The 13,495-nt window shown below is 42.7% G+C and overlaps 1 protein-coding gene and 1 non-coding gene across 11 annotated transcripts in view; both read right to left on the bottom strand.

Moving 5' to 3' along the window:
* The window catches only part of htt (huntingtin), a 32,477-nt gene that overhangs the window by 15,068 nt on the left and 3,914 nt on the right, over positions 1–13,495 (bottom strand). For 8 of the 10 annotated variants that reach the window (XM_044190520.1, XM_044190512.1, XM_044190518.1 and 5 more), the window contains exons 7-38: positions 13,032–13,173; positions 12,659–12,837; positions 12,369–12,573; positions 11,972–12,019; positions 11,587–11,664; positions 11,051–11,454; positions 8,913–9,039; positions 8,670–8,785; positions 8,465–8,576; positions 7,850–7,987; positions 6,983–7,141; positions 6,771–6,868; positions 6,545–6,684; positions 6,259–6,322; positions 6,023–6,123; positions 5,688–5,834; positions 5,384–5,504; positions 5,098–5,243; positions 4,743–4,927; positions 4,366–4,586; positions 4,081–4,207; positions 3,858–3,982; positions 3,641–3,751; positions 3,356–3,433; positions 2,156–2,379; positions 1,983–2,061; positions 1,642–1,803; positions 1,490–1,545; positions 1,123–1,271; positions 706–842; positions 488–604; positions 167–289 (exon numbers count right to left, since the gene is read on the bottom strand). In XM_044190520.1, coding sequence (XP_044046455.1) covers positions 167–289; positions 488–604; positions 706–842; positions 1,123–1,271; positions 1,490–1,545; positions 1,642–1,803; positions 1,983–2,061; positions 2,156–2,379; positions 3,356–3,433; positions 3,641–3,751; positions 3,858–3,982; positions 4,081–4,207; positions 4,366–4,586; positions 4,743–4,927; positions 5,098–5,243; positions 5,384–5,504; positions 5,688–5,834; positions 6,023–6,123; positions 6,259–6,322; positions 6,545–6,684; positions 6,771–6,868; positions 6,983–7,141; positions 7,850–7,987; positions 8,465–8,576; positions 8,670–8,785; positions 8,913–9,039; positions 11,051–11,454; positions 11,587–11,664; positions 11,972–12,019; positions 12,369–12,573; positions 12,659–12,837; positions 13,032–13,173 — 4,419 coding nt within the window. The remainder of the gene's footprint in view (positions 1–166; positions 290–487; positions 605–705; positions 843–1,122; positions 1,272–1,489; positions 1,546–1,641; positions 1,804–1,982; positions 2,062–2,155; positions 2,380–3,355; positions 3,434–3,640; positions 3,752–3,857; positions 3,983–4,080; positions 4,208–4,365; positions 4,587–4,742; positions 4,928–5,097; positions 5,244–5,383; positions 5,505–5,687; positions 5,835–6,022; positions 6,124–6,258; positions 6,323–6,544; positions 6,685–6,770; positions 6,869–6,982; positions 7,142–7,849; positions 7,988–8,464; positions 8,577–8,669; positions 8,786–8,912; positions 9,040–11,050; positions 11,455–11,586; positions 11,665–11,971; positions 12,020–12,368; positions 12,574–12,658; positions 12,838–13,031; positions 13,174–13,495) is intronic. The other 2 variants (XM_044190517.1, XM_044190516.1) reach the window with 1 other exon arrangement.
* Positions 3,158–3,287, bottom strand: LOC122874149. The gene has a single exon (XR_006377575.1).

Genomic DNA, 13,495 nt, shown 5'->3' with positions numbered 1-13,495 from the left:
GCAGAGGTTTGATTTCAAGTAAAACTTTGCAAAATATAGATTTCTTTTTCTTTCTTTTTTTTAAATCACTTAAAAAGTAGACAAGGTGTTAATGTACATCAGATACGCATGTCAAAAGTCTGTCCAGGTATTTGTGCATGTTCAGATATCAGATGAGATGTCTCACCATGGTGGCCGGGGTGGTGAACATACTCTTGAGCAGCATGTCTACAGGTCTGAGAGAGGAGGGCGCCACAGTCTCAAATAGAGTGTTCAACACTCCCAATGCCTCCGGAGAGTCCAGGTGCATCTGTGAGGACACAACATACAAATATATTTATTGATGACAAATATAAGGGTTTTTTCCAGACCATTTCATATACGTTGTAGTCTCAATTGCTAATATTTGTGTGCAAACATGTTTGATTTTGCTGTATAATAGCTTGATTTGAATTTACAGGTGAAAGAGGTGACAGACAAACATATACAACTGCATGCATTTTCATACCTGCTGTTTAGCAATCATGGGAAGTATGATGTCAGCAATCTGTCTGGACAATCTCTTCCACTTGTCCTCATTCTCTTTGTGACACTGCTGCAGTACAAGGATAAACATCTCCAACACCTACAACACACGTCAGGCAGAAAACAAAACAAAAAAAGATTGCCTGGAATACTTTATGACATTAGCATGCCGTCTCTGTTTGAATCTATTTGTGACCGTACCTGATGGTATTGCACAAGTCTGAGCAGCATGGAGACCACCACTTCTTTCTGTGTATCCAGCTCTTTGCCTGCATCTGCTTTGTTTGAGCCCCTCAACACAAACAGGTCGTGGACTATTGGCTGCAGGGCTGGGATGGCTGTGGAGGAAGGAGGACAGTAAAACTGATTTACTTCGACTCTATATCCATGTCTGTTTTTATGCTTCTGTTAATGGTGATTATCAGTGTCGCTCCCAAAGACAAACATTAAGAAACAAAAAAATATGCTGGTCCTCCAGCTACAGTAAGCATGGGCTTTTGAGGTTATGCATTAGTTATAAGTAAAGTTTAGGAATGTAAGGGATAGTAAACTTCAGTGAAATGTGTTTACAGGTAGAAGAAATTATTCTGTATGTAGTGTGTATTGTGTTCCTCTCACCGTGTGTCACAGCTTTCCTGCCGCTCGCCATGATGCCATCACACAGCTGGATGATCTTGGGGATGCTGATTATCTGCTTGGAGTGGTAACGCTCATAAGACAGCAGCACCAGGAAGAAAAAGATGTTGGGAATGATGGCCTCCGAATCTCTGTGCCAGAAGTACAACAGGTATCATTTTAGTTCACAGGACAGCATGGGGATATTTGAGTTATTCTACAGTTATGCGGAAGCAAAGTTTAATCACTTATGTAATTTACATATACAAAAAAAGCCATGCACTACAGAAAAGCCTGAGTGACACATGGGCTTCTGAAAATGCTACAATACTTTGCTCTTTTACAGGAGTCACGGATGAAGAAAACTTACCTGAACTGTCCCACTTCAATGTACTCAAACTGCTTCAGGACAAAGCCTATGAACACCTGAAACATAGAAAATCTCTTCTTGAGTAAGCTAAATTCCACAAGTTCAAGATTAACTCATGCTAAAGCATGTGTGTTTTTTTTGTTTTGTTTAACCTGATCTGAGTCCAGCAGGCAGTAGTTGACTCTGAGTTGCACAAGTTGGGCGAGCAGGTCCAGTACTTGTCTCTGCAGGGCCACAGAAGTGCTGGTAGTGTACTGCTTCAAAGCTTTGATCACCAGTGGCTCAAACAGACGAATGTGGTTGTGGATGGCATTCTGGAGAAACAAAGATGAACAAAAACAAAGACAGCTTTCAGAACAGCAGCACCTCACTCAAGCAAATGAGCAATGAAAATCACACTTTATGAAAAACATTTGGTGTCTTATTTTACAACATATATTTTTAGCTGTTCACAATGTCAACTTGAAAACGTAGCAGAATAATGTGAGCTCACCTTGTCTCCTCTGTGGCGTGTTGCATTTGCAATGTTGGACCTCAGCTGGTTCGAAGCTTTTTGCATTACATCAAACCATCTAGAATTGGAAAAAGAAGGCAGGTTCTGTTATGTTCTACCTGTTCTATGTTTATTTCTGTGTGTTTATCTGGAAGCATGTTACTACAACTCACCCAGAAGTGTCCTGCTCCTGTTCAGCCTGCACCATGTTACGGAGACTAGCATCGGCAAGAGCCTGAGTGAAGTGAGTGTACGGCGCCATGAAGCAGTAATGGTAGAGACCTGGTCGCAGGCTGGACGAGCCAAGGCGGAGAGCCTTGCCCTGGGAACGGCTGGGTCCACTCAGAACGCCCTCGTACTGGGAGGCCAGGTTGGTGCCAAACAGGGTCTTCAACAGCTAAAGAAAGAGAGGTCCTCAGTTACTAGAGAAAAACAAGGAATAGTTTGGAGTGTATATTTGTTTAGATGTGTTGTATTTTTAAATAATCTTTTCTAAATAAACCTGCATACAAATTTAAGGTATATCTTCATTAAGGCACATTTCTTCAATTTGAATTAAATCTGCTATGTGGATAATCTAATTTAGTCTAGAATAAGGTCTAAAGTGGAACAACTTCATTATCTACCAAGTCAGTATGTTTTTTTTGCATCTAATCATAATTAAGTCGTAGGATATTCCCCATTTTCAACAACCTAATGTTTGTCTTAGTGTTGGACAACCTTTTTCTATCTTAAAATATGTCTGATTGTTTATATTTTGTGATTTAGTGACTTTGGTCTTGAGAATGGGACTCTTTTCTTTGTGAGGGCTAATGTCTCTGCAAGAGTAATTACTGAAGGGGACATGACCTACTGTTTTTTGACAAACCACACCTTTTGTTAATTCTAATATCAGTCAGATTGTCTGTCTGTGCTTAATGCAAATATATATTTTAACATATGGGGGGGGTTAAGAAAAAGAAATTCCTCCAATTTCTGTTCTAGGAGGCGTTTCTGTAAAACATTTCAACACAAACTTTATTCACTGTTATGCAATGCAGAGAATTACATCATCCTTTATGATCTCCAATGCTGATCCTATCCAGTTTCTCTCACAGTTAACATTTCTTGTGTCTAAAAGGCACAGGCAAGATGACATCCAGCTAGTACATTACTATGTGTGTGTATATAGATGAGCTGTATGGAACCATCGCACAGGGAACCCAATGCCTTTACAGGCCCTGTCGGCAGGAACCAGCCTCACTCTGTGTGGAGTCGCACCGGTTGCAGCACACTGCTCAGTGCTGGAACCATTAAGACTGCCACACACAATAAATGAAACAATACAAAAAACAAAATCTACAATCAGACACATAAACACGCAGATTACTGACCTGTTGTACACAAACAGTAGCCATGGTTGGTTCTCTGGAGAAGCAGGACTTGAGGTAGCCCAAGATTTCCTCCACACACTGACAAAATATAGTACATCATTTTATTCTACTGTTTGATTACAGTCAATGTGAACAAGAGTGGTTTTACATCAGCCTACATGAATGAAAGTAATTCATTTCATTTGCCTCCATCGAGTCCAATCATCCAGAACCTCCTCCTTCCTGCTCCCACTAATAAACACTTTAATAATGTCTGATTTCCAATAGAGCTGATGTCATCTTTACCTTGCTGATGTCATGTAGTGTGGCCAGCTCCAATAGCTGAGACAGAACATCTAGTGTGGCACGCAGGAAACCTCCAAACTTCTCCTGGCTACTGTGGAGGTCCAGTGTCACCTAGGAGATTAACACAATTAACACCACCATCAACCACCATTTGGGCTACTAAAACTTGTAAAACACATTTCTGTTACGATTGTTTAAAATGGTTGAGTGTTCTGACCTTGTAGTTGGCATGTGTAGCTTTGAGGACATCATAGAGTTTGAGGTAGGGTGGCAGGTGGTAGAAGTTGCCAAGGGTGGTAGATTTGTTTATGGCCGTTGACCCCGTGCTGTCTGCTGGCCTGCCTGCTCACAAAAAGCATAACATTGAATTTATTAAATATTCACAGATACGTCAGACATCATCTGTACCTGTGCTAGTTCATAGTCAGGTGTGCATGTACCTGTGTTGACCTCATTGCTTTTCTTTGGGCTCATAGGGGCAGCACTGGGCTCGGCAGCCTCCTTCTCCTTGCCTTTTCTGCGGATGGGACTGAGGGAAGGGGTGTTGCTCAGGGAGGGGAGGGTTGCCTACAAGAGTACAAAAAGTGAACTAAATACAATGGCCTTCCTGTGGATCCAACTTTTAGTCACAAGCAGATAAATGCCAGTAAAATGTGGCTTACAAATAATCACTTTGTTCATAGAGTCTTTGTGTTATTTGGTTTGATTGGCTCATAGTCAGTTACCTTAACTGCTGGTCCAGGTGGTGTGTCATCCAGCACATGGGCACAGATGTTCAGGACCTTCAGTAGGTGGGAGAAGAGCTGCTCCACCATGGCTACCAGGTAGCGCTCCGACAGCCCTGCCCAAGGTTCCTCCATCTTATTTGGGCCACTGGTGTTCGTGCTACCATTGCTGCCTTCTTCCTCTCCAGCCAAGGGGTTGTGCATGCATTTAGGAGCCACAGCTGGGAATATTATTAAGAGACTAGCTAATCAGTAACAGGTTACTGCGTTTTCCTGAAAGTTTTGTGTGAGTGAATGGTGGTATGTTTGCAAATACAGTATAATTTCAAGTTACATGAACAGCATGGTCAGGTTAAATTTGTATGCATACAACCCACCAGCAAGCAGATTGCCAGAAAGCAAAAGTGCATCCTGGTGTGCAGAGAGATCAAGTGGAAACCAGGCAGAGGAGAGTAAGGAGAGGACCATGTTGGCCATTCCCACCGTCAGAGTCCTCCGCTCAGTGTCGGGTGCAGATGAGGAAGTGGTTGAAGAGGCTGGAGCACCGCTGGGCTGTGACAAACTGCAGAACAGAGAGACAAGGACAGAATAGATAATCAGGTGTGTATAGAGAAAGCGGAATTAACGGGCAAAAGTAGTGTGTTGTCTAGCATGAAATAGTGTGGCAGATTATGGAACTAGGATGATATTAAATGTACAGGTAAAAATTCATGAGAGAGAGGGTGCACAAACCTAAGGGCCCTGCCCCTGCTGCGGTTGAGACTAGAGCGGGAAGAAAAGCTGCTACTGGAGCTAACATAGCCGCAGTGCCAGCCTGTGCTCCAAGTGCATACTGGAAAACTTAAAGCCAGGAAGCACAAGGCCTCACAGCAGCCAAACTGCAGAGAAACAGACAAAGGAATGGTACTTTAACATGTTATCATACAAAAACACACACCAGAAATGCATTATACAGAACGCAAAAAAAAAAAAAAAAAAAAAAAAAAAGGTAAAGCGATATGCGTGTCTGAAAGCTCACAGTTAGGGCTCTGGAGGTAGAAGAGGTGAAAGCATGGGAGACAGCAGTAACGACTCTGGACAGATTGTTCTCCAATGTGACATCAGACACAGTGTTGGACAAGTTGAAGCCTCTGTACGTCCTGACAGACAGAGGAAAGAGCAGAGCTGAGTTCCTCAAAGATCGTGTTCTGTGATTTTGTCATGAGCTTTGTAATTGAACCACAAACTTAAAAAACAAAAAGAAGTTAAAAGTAATTTCTAATCACTCAAAGCAGCCTATGAGATATGACACCAAAGGAGTGTGTGTCTGTGTGTGCTCATACCTTGTGATTGTGCTAACTGTGAACTGGGAGGGGGGTTGTGTCTCATGCATCAGCAGCTGCAGGTAGACTGAACACTGGTCCCGGGCAATAGCCACTACTGGGTCCACTTGACCCTGGTCACAGTCATAGAACAACCTGGGAACCAGCCTGGTAGAGAGAGGCACAGAGACATGAGGGAAGGGTTAGAGGAGAATAAGAAGGGAGACACTTGCGGGGAAAAAACAAATACAGTTTTAATAAATGTACTAAAATCAAATCAAAGAGTGCTTGTCAACAGTTATGTCCAGTTTGTACAAGATGTATGACAGATAATACAGTATGAGAAGAGAGAGTACCTGCTGACAGCAGAGGCTGCCACGTGCCGGACTCTGGGGTCGTCATCTCCCAACAGACGGATGACTACATCATTCAGGACTCTTTCCTGCAGCCGCAGCCGCTAGATAGAGAGGAATGTGGACAGATTAGGGACCACAGTTTCAGTAACTCAAGTTGAACCCTGCATGTGTTTGTGAAAAACAAAGATATGCATTTCCACAGCAAGACTACAAGGAAGGTAGAATGGAGAACTTACCCCAGTGTAGTGATGATCCCCTTTGTGTAAAGTCTCCGTTTTCCTCTCCAGGAAATTAACTAACCTAAAAGAGGAAAGAGTGCATATCTTTAATAGGCAATACATGAAACATTGAGCTATGTTGCCTTTTTTTGTTTTTAAAAATAAGACACTGTATCTACAGACATTGTTAATGTGTAGGATATAGTGATTTTGAAAGTGCAGTCCATCTGTGTGACAGCAAGGTGCCTTAGCAAGTAGCTCCAGTAACACACACACACACACAAAAAAAGACAATTTATCTTACCGGAAGTCCATCTCAGCCAGGGTCTCCAAGAGCTCAGTACGAACAAGCCAATAGGATGAGTCCCTCAGAGCAAGCAGGTCTATCACCAACTGCAGGCCGAGTTCACTCAGGGTACTGCTGCACACAGTCATGATGCAGTGCTGAAACACAAATAAAAAAAAAAGGTCAGACTCACAAACACACACACAAGGAGCACAAATTACCGACACACTCAGATCTGTCTTACCCTCACAGCAGAGCAAGCCAGCTTGCAGGTAACGGAGGATTCATCTTTCAGAGTTTTTCGGAGCAAAGGCACCAAGTCCACCAGAGACAGAGGGTTACCTGGAGAGCAACAGGACAGACAGGCGAGAGAGAACTATTAAATACTATCCAAGATTTCAAAATGTCAGCACCAAGACAGACACACCTGTACAAATACCCCCCACACACACTAACCTGTTGCACTCTGCACACTGGCCAGCCAGGTGTGTATGTTGTAACGTGTTTTGGTGAGTGCTGCTTGTATGATGGCTGCACAGAGGATGGCTGTGGCCCCCCTGATCTGGGGGTCCCCATGGTCAATGAGGCCTAGCATGTCACTGATATACTGCTGCTCTGCAATGGGAAAGAGAAAGTGAGCAGGGTCAAAAACAGTGCTAAAGACACACAAACACCATTGTCAATGAATGCATTTTGTAACTGATATTTTGACATGTCACAGTAGAAAAAGCACAGGTGTAAATAAAATTAATGATGGCTGAATTCCATTTAGGTGCTTCAGTTTCAGGATCCTGGTATTGTGCATGCTGGCTCTCTGTCATTACTAACTGGGACACTTGAATAGAACAGAGCCAGTGTTAATGTTATTTGTAACACCTGCGCTTTCCTACTATGACAATTAAAAATGTCTGCTGTGAAAAAATATTAAAGTTATTATTAAAGTTATTTTTAACTGCAACAATTCACAGGTGCATCAAAACTCTAAAATACTACAGTTAGCTAAAAAATGAATTTGAAGTCATTCCCAGCTCTGACTTCCGAGGTAAATGGGACGCAGCACTATAAGCCTGAATAAGCGGAAACACGTGTGTGGGTGTGCAGGGCCTCTAAATACATGATTTATTTTCCCATTGAAAATTGTATGATGTTGTTCTACTGAATTATTAATAAAACCCTTTGACTCAGTGGGATGAGCTGAGTGATTATAATTGCAATATTAGTTTTGTCCATAAACTTTAACCCCAATGTAGACCTTTTGTTAATACTGACATCTTCAAATGTCACACATCATCTAAATAGAATTGTCATGTTTTATGCCCCTACCTTCTACTGGAATGCCGTCCAGCGGCTCCAGGTAGAGGGAATTAAAGAAGGCTTCAGGATGCAGTGCTGCTGCTGCCCCAACACAACTGACGGCCAGAGCCTTGACGCTCACTCGCACCTCCTTGTCAGGGGTCAGACCTGGAAAACCATGGCACAGCAAAGATTGACATATGCGCACACACACACACACACACACACACACACACAATGATGTCAGATAAAACAAGAAAAAAACAACAACATTGTGTTGAGATTGTGTCTCAGTCTTGTTCCTTGTTTAAAATATTGTTCTGTGATAATAAAGTTCAAGGTTTTCTTTCATAGTAGTGTCACTAAAATTCATTAATTATTAGACAACCATGGAGTTACCCTTATGAACATATGCAGCTTTTAAGTTATTTGTTAAGGCTTTCATCATAGCCATATGATCTTGCATAGATCAAACTAACCAATAAACATAACTATTACATTATGGAAAACTGACACAGTTTAACAGTTGCTCAAACTTTAGCATCTACTTATTTAGACTCATATAATTCTATTTTTAGACAGATAGGATGATTTTTATTTTTATTTTTTTAAAACACACCTTTGGTATATTTTGATAACACTCACCATTCTTTTGTCCTGTCAGCAGGAAGGAAGCAGCAAGAAGCCTTACACAGTGCACCAGTGGCTCCACCCCCTGGTCTGTATAATGTCCAATTGGACCCTTTATCCGTGATGGCTAAGAAGCAGGCAGTTAAGTTAGAGACAGACACAAAATAAATTCTGCTTCCTTTACCTTCCAGTGCGTAATACTGGCATGGTGTGTCTTTACCTTGTTGTCAGGTTCGGGTTCAGCAGGTTCGTCCTTTGGTATGAAGCGGTCCACACTGCTGTCTGAACCCTGCCGGTTGTGACCTCGGCCTTCGAAAAGATGAGGCTTGCTCAGAGCTGCACACAAACACACGTGGAAACAATAAGCATAATCAAAGCTTTATATCAATAAGCAGAACCTGTCTTCAGTTCAAACCAGTGTTTCTGTGTTTATGTGTGTGCACAAATGTGCACACAAACATACCCAGTGCTGACTGCAGGAATGGCTCTGGGGGTTCTTCTTGGGTGGCAGGTGCTGCTCCTTCATCTTCTTCATCCTGTAGGGTTCCAATCTGCATCCCAGAGTACTGGCTCTCACTGCCATCCAGCACCTTATGCACAGACACACAGAGCAAACATGTCCAGAGGGGAACTAAACTTATTTTACAGAAACACCAAATTCAACAAATTAGGAAATGCAACCGCATGCATAGGATGCCTAACTAGTTCTGACTCATTCATTATTGAGTTAGATTTGCTGGATTGAGGACAAAGACACAGCATAACAAACAACGACTAAAGTTGCAAGTCAAACAAACGCTGCCCTTTTAAAAATACTGAATCATGCTTGGGTCAACACAATTTACAGCAAATCAACTACACACAGGAAAAATTACAGGCTTGAGAACTCTACAATTGTGGTTGCCACAATCCACCAGAGGAAGAGCAAGCTTTTGATCCAAACTAATAAACTCTGAAATTAATTCCTCTTAGATCAAGTAAGCAGGTACTATTTTTACCAGGTAAACTACATGAGATACACACAACATTTTACAGATAACTAGTTTTTCCTAGCAAGATGTATAAGTACTCTTAATCCAAGAATTTTAAGTAATTGTTTCTCCAGGTTTGGCCTCCGCTGGAACAAAAGCCTGTCACAGCCTCTTGAAAAAGGTAGAGCGAACCAAATCTGAAGGAACAGATGGTCTTCATGCCTCTACTTTGAACTCTTCACTGCAAGCCATCAAAATGGGATGTTGGGATTGCTTGTTTTCACAAACGTCTTTCAAAAGCATCTCATTTTTGGGAGGGAATCACTGGAAACAAGGAAAAGAAGACGGGGCATGATGTATCGTCAATGACAACAAGAGGGGAAAGATAGCAATAAGCAGGGCAAATTCTGTGCATGGGTTGTGACGAACAAGCGAACGAAAGGAGAAAGAATGAAGAAAGCCAAATGTTTCCAGACAAGCAAGCCCCTCCCACTCTGTTCAAAGTGTCCAATTGGCTGACCTTGTCACTAGTGCTAGAGGAGGAGGTGGCATAGAAGGAGGAAGAGGAGGAGAAAGAGAAAGAAGAAGACGAAGAGGAAGAGGAAGCAGTGCAGACAGAAGAGTCGCTGTCTGTGGCATCGGGACCCTCGGTGGAAGTTGGTGAAGGAGGGGATGGCTCAATCACCCGCGGCAATGGAGTGCGCGACTGCGACGAAGTGGGGAGAAGGATAAAGGAGAGGGGGCAAGACCATAGAGGTAGAATTGTTAGAATGGACAATCTCACACCAAAATGTCTCTGGAGGAGAGCAGGTTAACATGACCTACCTCCCAAAAACCCAAGTGATTGAACCAAGTGTGTGATATCATATCTTTTCCCATGTATTTTAAGGAACAGTTTTACTATAAAATACTGTATATGCACCATACAAGACATGAAAAATGACCATACAAGTGGTTTGCATATTGTAATCCATTAATTACTTATTGAATGTATTAAACATAACAGCCAACCAGTTACCAAAGCTTTTCAACTACATGGGACACCAGGTCTGTAGGAAAAGGCCATAACAAGACTAGCACCCTATGTCTTCAAATGGAGAGTTGTCTATATTTAAAGTTCTGATACACATTTCATCACTTCCATTTCAGATTATACCCAACATGGACTGTCAGAATGTTTCTAAAGCACCCTGCTTCACAAAAAGTTGATTTTAATAATGTACAGCATGCACTGAAGCTAATGGCTAACTGTAAAGTAAGATATTGACTGAAAGAATTATAGGCTGCTGTGATTTGGGAAATGGTTAACAGTAATTTTAAGTATATGCAATTTGTAGTTAATGGGCTAAAGCACGCAAAACCACTGATAATTTAATGCTTAAAAAATTTGAGGAATGGAAGCAAGAATTTTGTCCATTCTACAAATCCTAATTCTATGAAGTGTAGCATCATTCTTAAACTGGGAACTATGTCATCAGGGACTTTAGGGTTCATAGTTAATTATAGCATTACATGGTAATTAAGTCTTTCAGTGTCTAGGGAAGCATGCTGTCCTCACATATAGACAGAAGTAAAGTACTGCACTGTATTCTCCAAACAAATTCAATTGTGCCCAAACAGGCACACTGACCAGTTCTGCTACATCCGAAGGGGTGACAGCTGAGTCTGGTCCCTCTGTGGTGGTCTGGGAGGAGTCGCTGGGTGGAAGCGAGCGATCATTAGTGCCTAGCAGAGTCCCGCCTTCTCCTAAGGGCCCTCCCTCCGGCATGGTGTTCTCTGGTGTGGTGTAGTCTGCCGTCTCTGGAGTAATATTGGCCCCGCCGCTGGAGCTACGACTCAGCATTTCCTCCTCGTTGTCGTTGGGTGACTCGGGAGTGTCTGATGCAGATGTTCCACCTTCCCCGCCACCCTGCTCTGAGGAGGCACTGAGGTCCACGGAGTCGCCAGGCTGCAGAGTATGCTGGGAGGAGCGTGGCTGCTCGGTGATGATGTCCACCTGGGCTGTGGAGGAGCCCTCTGCACCAACGACTGACGCTGAAGGAAAGACATACACAAAGCATATTTTTTACTGCTGAATGGGGCTTTACCATCTAGTTTTAAAAGTGAGCTATAGTGGCCACAGTTGCCATTTACTCTACATTATGCCTCCTGGTGGGTGCATCTCACCTGTGAAGGCACCAGTGGTGACCTCTGTTCTCTCAGCGTCATCCTCCAACCCATCTTCCTCCCCAGAAAGCATTTTACCTGAAAACAACAGGTTTAATGTCAACATAACATTAGCACTAACACTAGCTGAAGAGAGGGAAGAGACTAAACCCTGGTGGTACAAATTTACCTTTAACTGAGTGCATTCAAAAGACAGACTCTGCCTCAGATTTTCTTGGATATATACATGAAAAAGTAAACATTATGCATTCTTAACAATATATCAAGAATTTGAAGGATAATCAACCACCATAGGTGACTCAGCCAAAGGTACATTTGCTCAAACCCTGACTGAAACATCAGTAAGAAGGTAGAGGTGAGCAGAGGAGATAAATAGACAAGTCACCTCTCTGTTTCCTGAGAAGGAGTGGACTGCAGGAAGACCCTCCCCCCGCTGCAAATGGCACGAAACAGGAAGTACAAAGAGCAGGTGAGGAATAGAAAGGCAGCAAAAGAAAGCTCAGAAAGACTCATAGGAAACAGAACAATTATAATGAGGAATGAGTTAGCAAACAAAGAAAAAGTCCACGAACACAGATAAAGCAGAAACTAGAGTAGAGCAACAACACAGTTTGGTCGACTAATTACATGGCAAAGTTAATAAGGGTTAATGAATTAAAAGCTACCTGAAGCAGAAACATTGGCGTTCCAAGTACCAGGTGACTATGAAAAATGCTGTAGAGCCACCATTACATTGTACAAAAGGGATAACAAGTTTTATGAACACAGTCCCGACTGTTTACCAATAAGCTCGAGGATGCTGCCGGAGCGTGCACGGCTCTCAGTGTCCTGGCGAAACACAGTGCCGTGTGAAATGCTGCCAGCAGTGATGAGCATGTGCAGAAGCTCTGGCGGGGGAGTCCTGAACATCTGCTGCAGGAGCTCCAGAGCCGCTGTGACCACATTGTGATCCCAGTGCTGTGTGTAGTGTAGGGTCAGCTCGTACACCTTCAAACACACACGAAAATTTAGTCAAAACTCTATAACTAATAAACAAAGACAGACATCCACACAATCACTCTCTTCTCTCTACCTGCAGCAGTTGTCCAGGTGTTGGCTGTACATCAGCTTCCTTCCTCATGACTCCAAAGCTTCCTTTGAGGCTGGTGGTGTTGACTTGCTGCTGCAGCAGAGGCATCAGGTAGCGAAGAGTTAACAGCACCCCCAGAATTAGGTGGCTAGGGTGTTCCTCATCCACTGGAACCAGCAGACCTGGAAAAGGACAGAAAGTCAGGGTGTGTGTTTCCTTGTCCTTTCTGAATGTCTGTAGCCTGGGTACTGTAGCTTAAAGCAGTCTGATACCAAACAAGCTCACATACGTTAGCTGAAATAAGCTTAACTGTTAAGTAAAAACTAGGTAAGAAGGTGCATGTCCAGAGTATGTGTGTGGTCTGTGTGTGTCCTACCCAGCAGCACATTAAGGAGCCAGGTGTAGAAGTAGCTGGTGCGTCTGGAGTGTTGGCACACACTGACGGCTGAGCTGGCTGCTGTCCGTCTGATGGTGGGGGAGCTGGACTTCAGGTTGGCCACAAAAGACTTCAGCAGCACCTGGGACAAAAATGGTTGGACTACAATGAAAGCAAGCTTTCAGGGTTTACAGATATGTCCTCATGTAAGTGGTGTCCAGTTACTGTATTTAATTTTTTTGGCAGTGTTTTTTTTATTTTATTTTTGTTAAATTAGTTTTGTTACAAAAATCTTAAGATAAAAGAATTTGATAATGATATATTTTTGACAGTACTGGAGGGGAGCAAGCCTTGAAAATGACGTGTTTATGGAGCCAAGATGGGAAATATAAACTTCTGAAAAAGGGAACCTCTCTTCAGCTTGTTTTAATAATAATACAATAACACCCCAAGACACAAGATGA

Source organism: Siniperca chuatsi, linkage group LG3 (assembly GCF_020085105.1).
Source record: "Siniperca chuatsi isolate FFG_IHB_CAS linkage group LG3, ASM2008510v1, whole genome shotgun sequence".
Taxonomy (NCBI): domain Eukaryota; kingdom Metazoa; phylum Chordata; class Actinopteri; order Centrarchiformes; family Sinipercidae; genus Siniperca; species Siniperca chuatsi.
The sequence above is the reverse complement of the archived record's forward strand: the minus strand, read 5'-3'. Positions and strand labels throughout refer to the sequence as shown.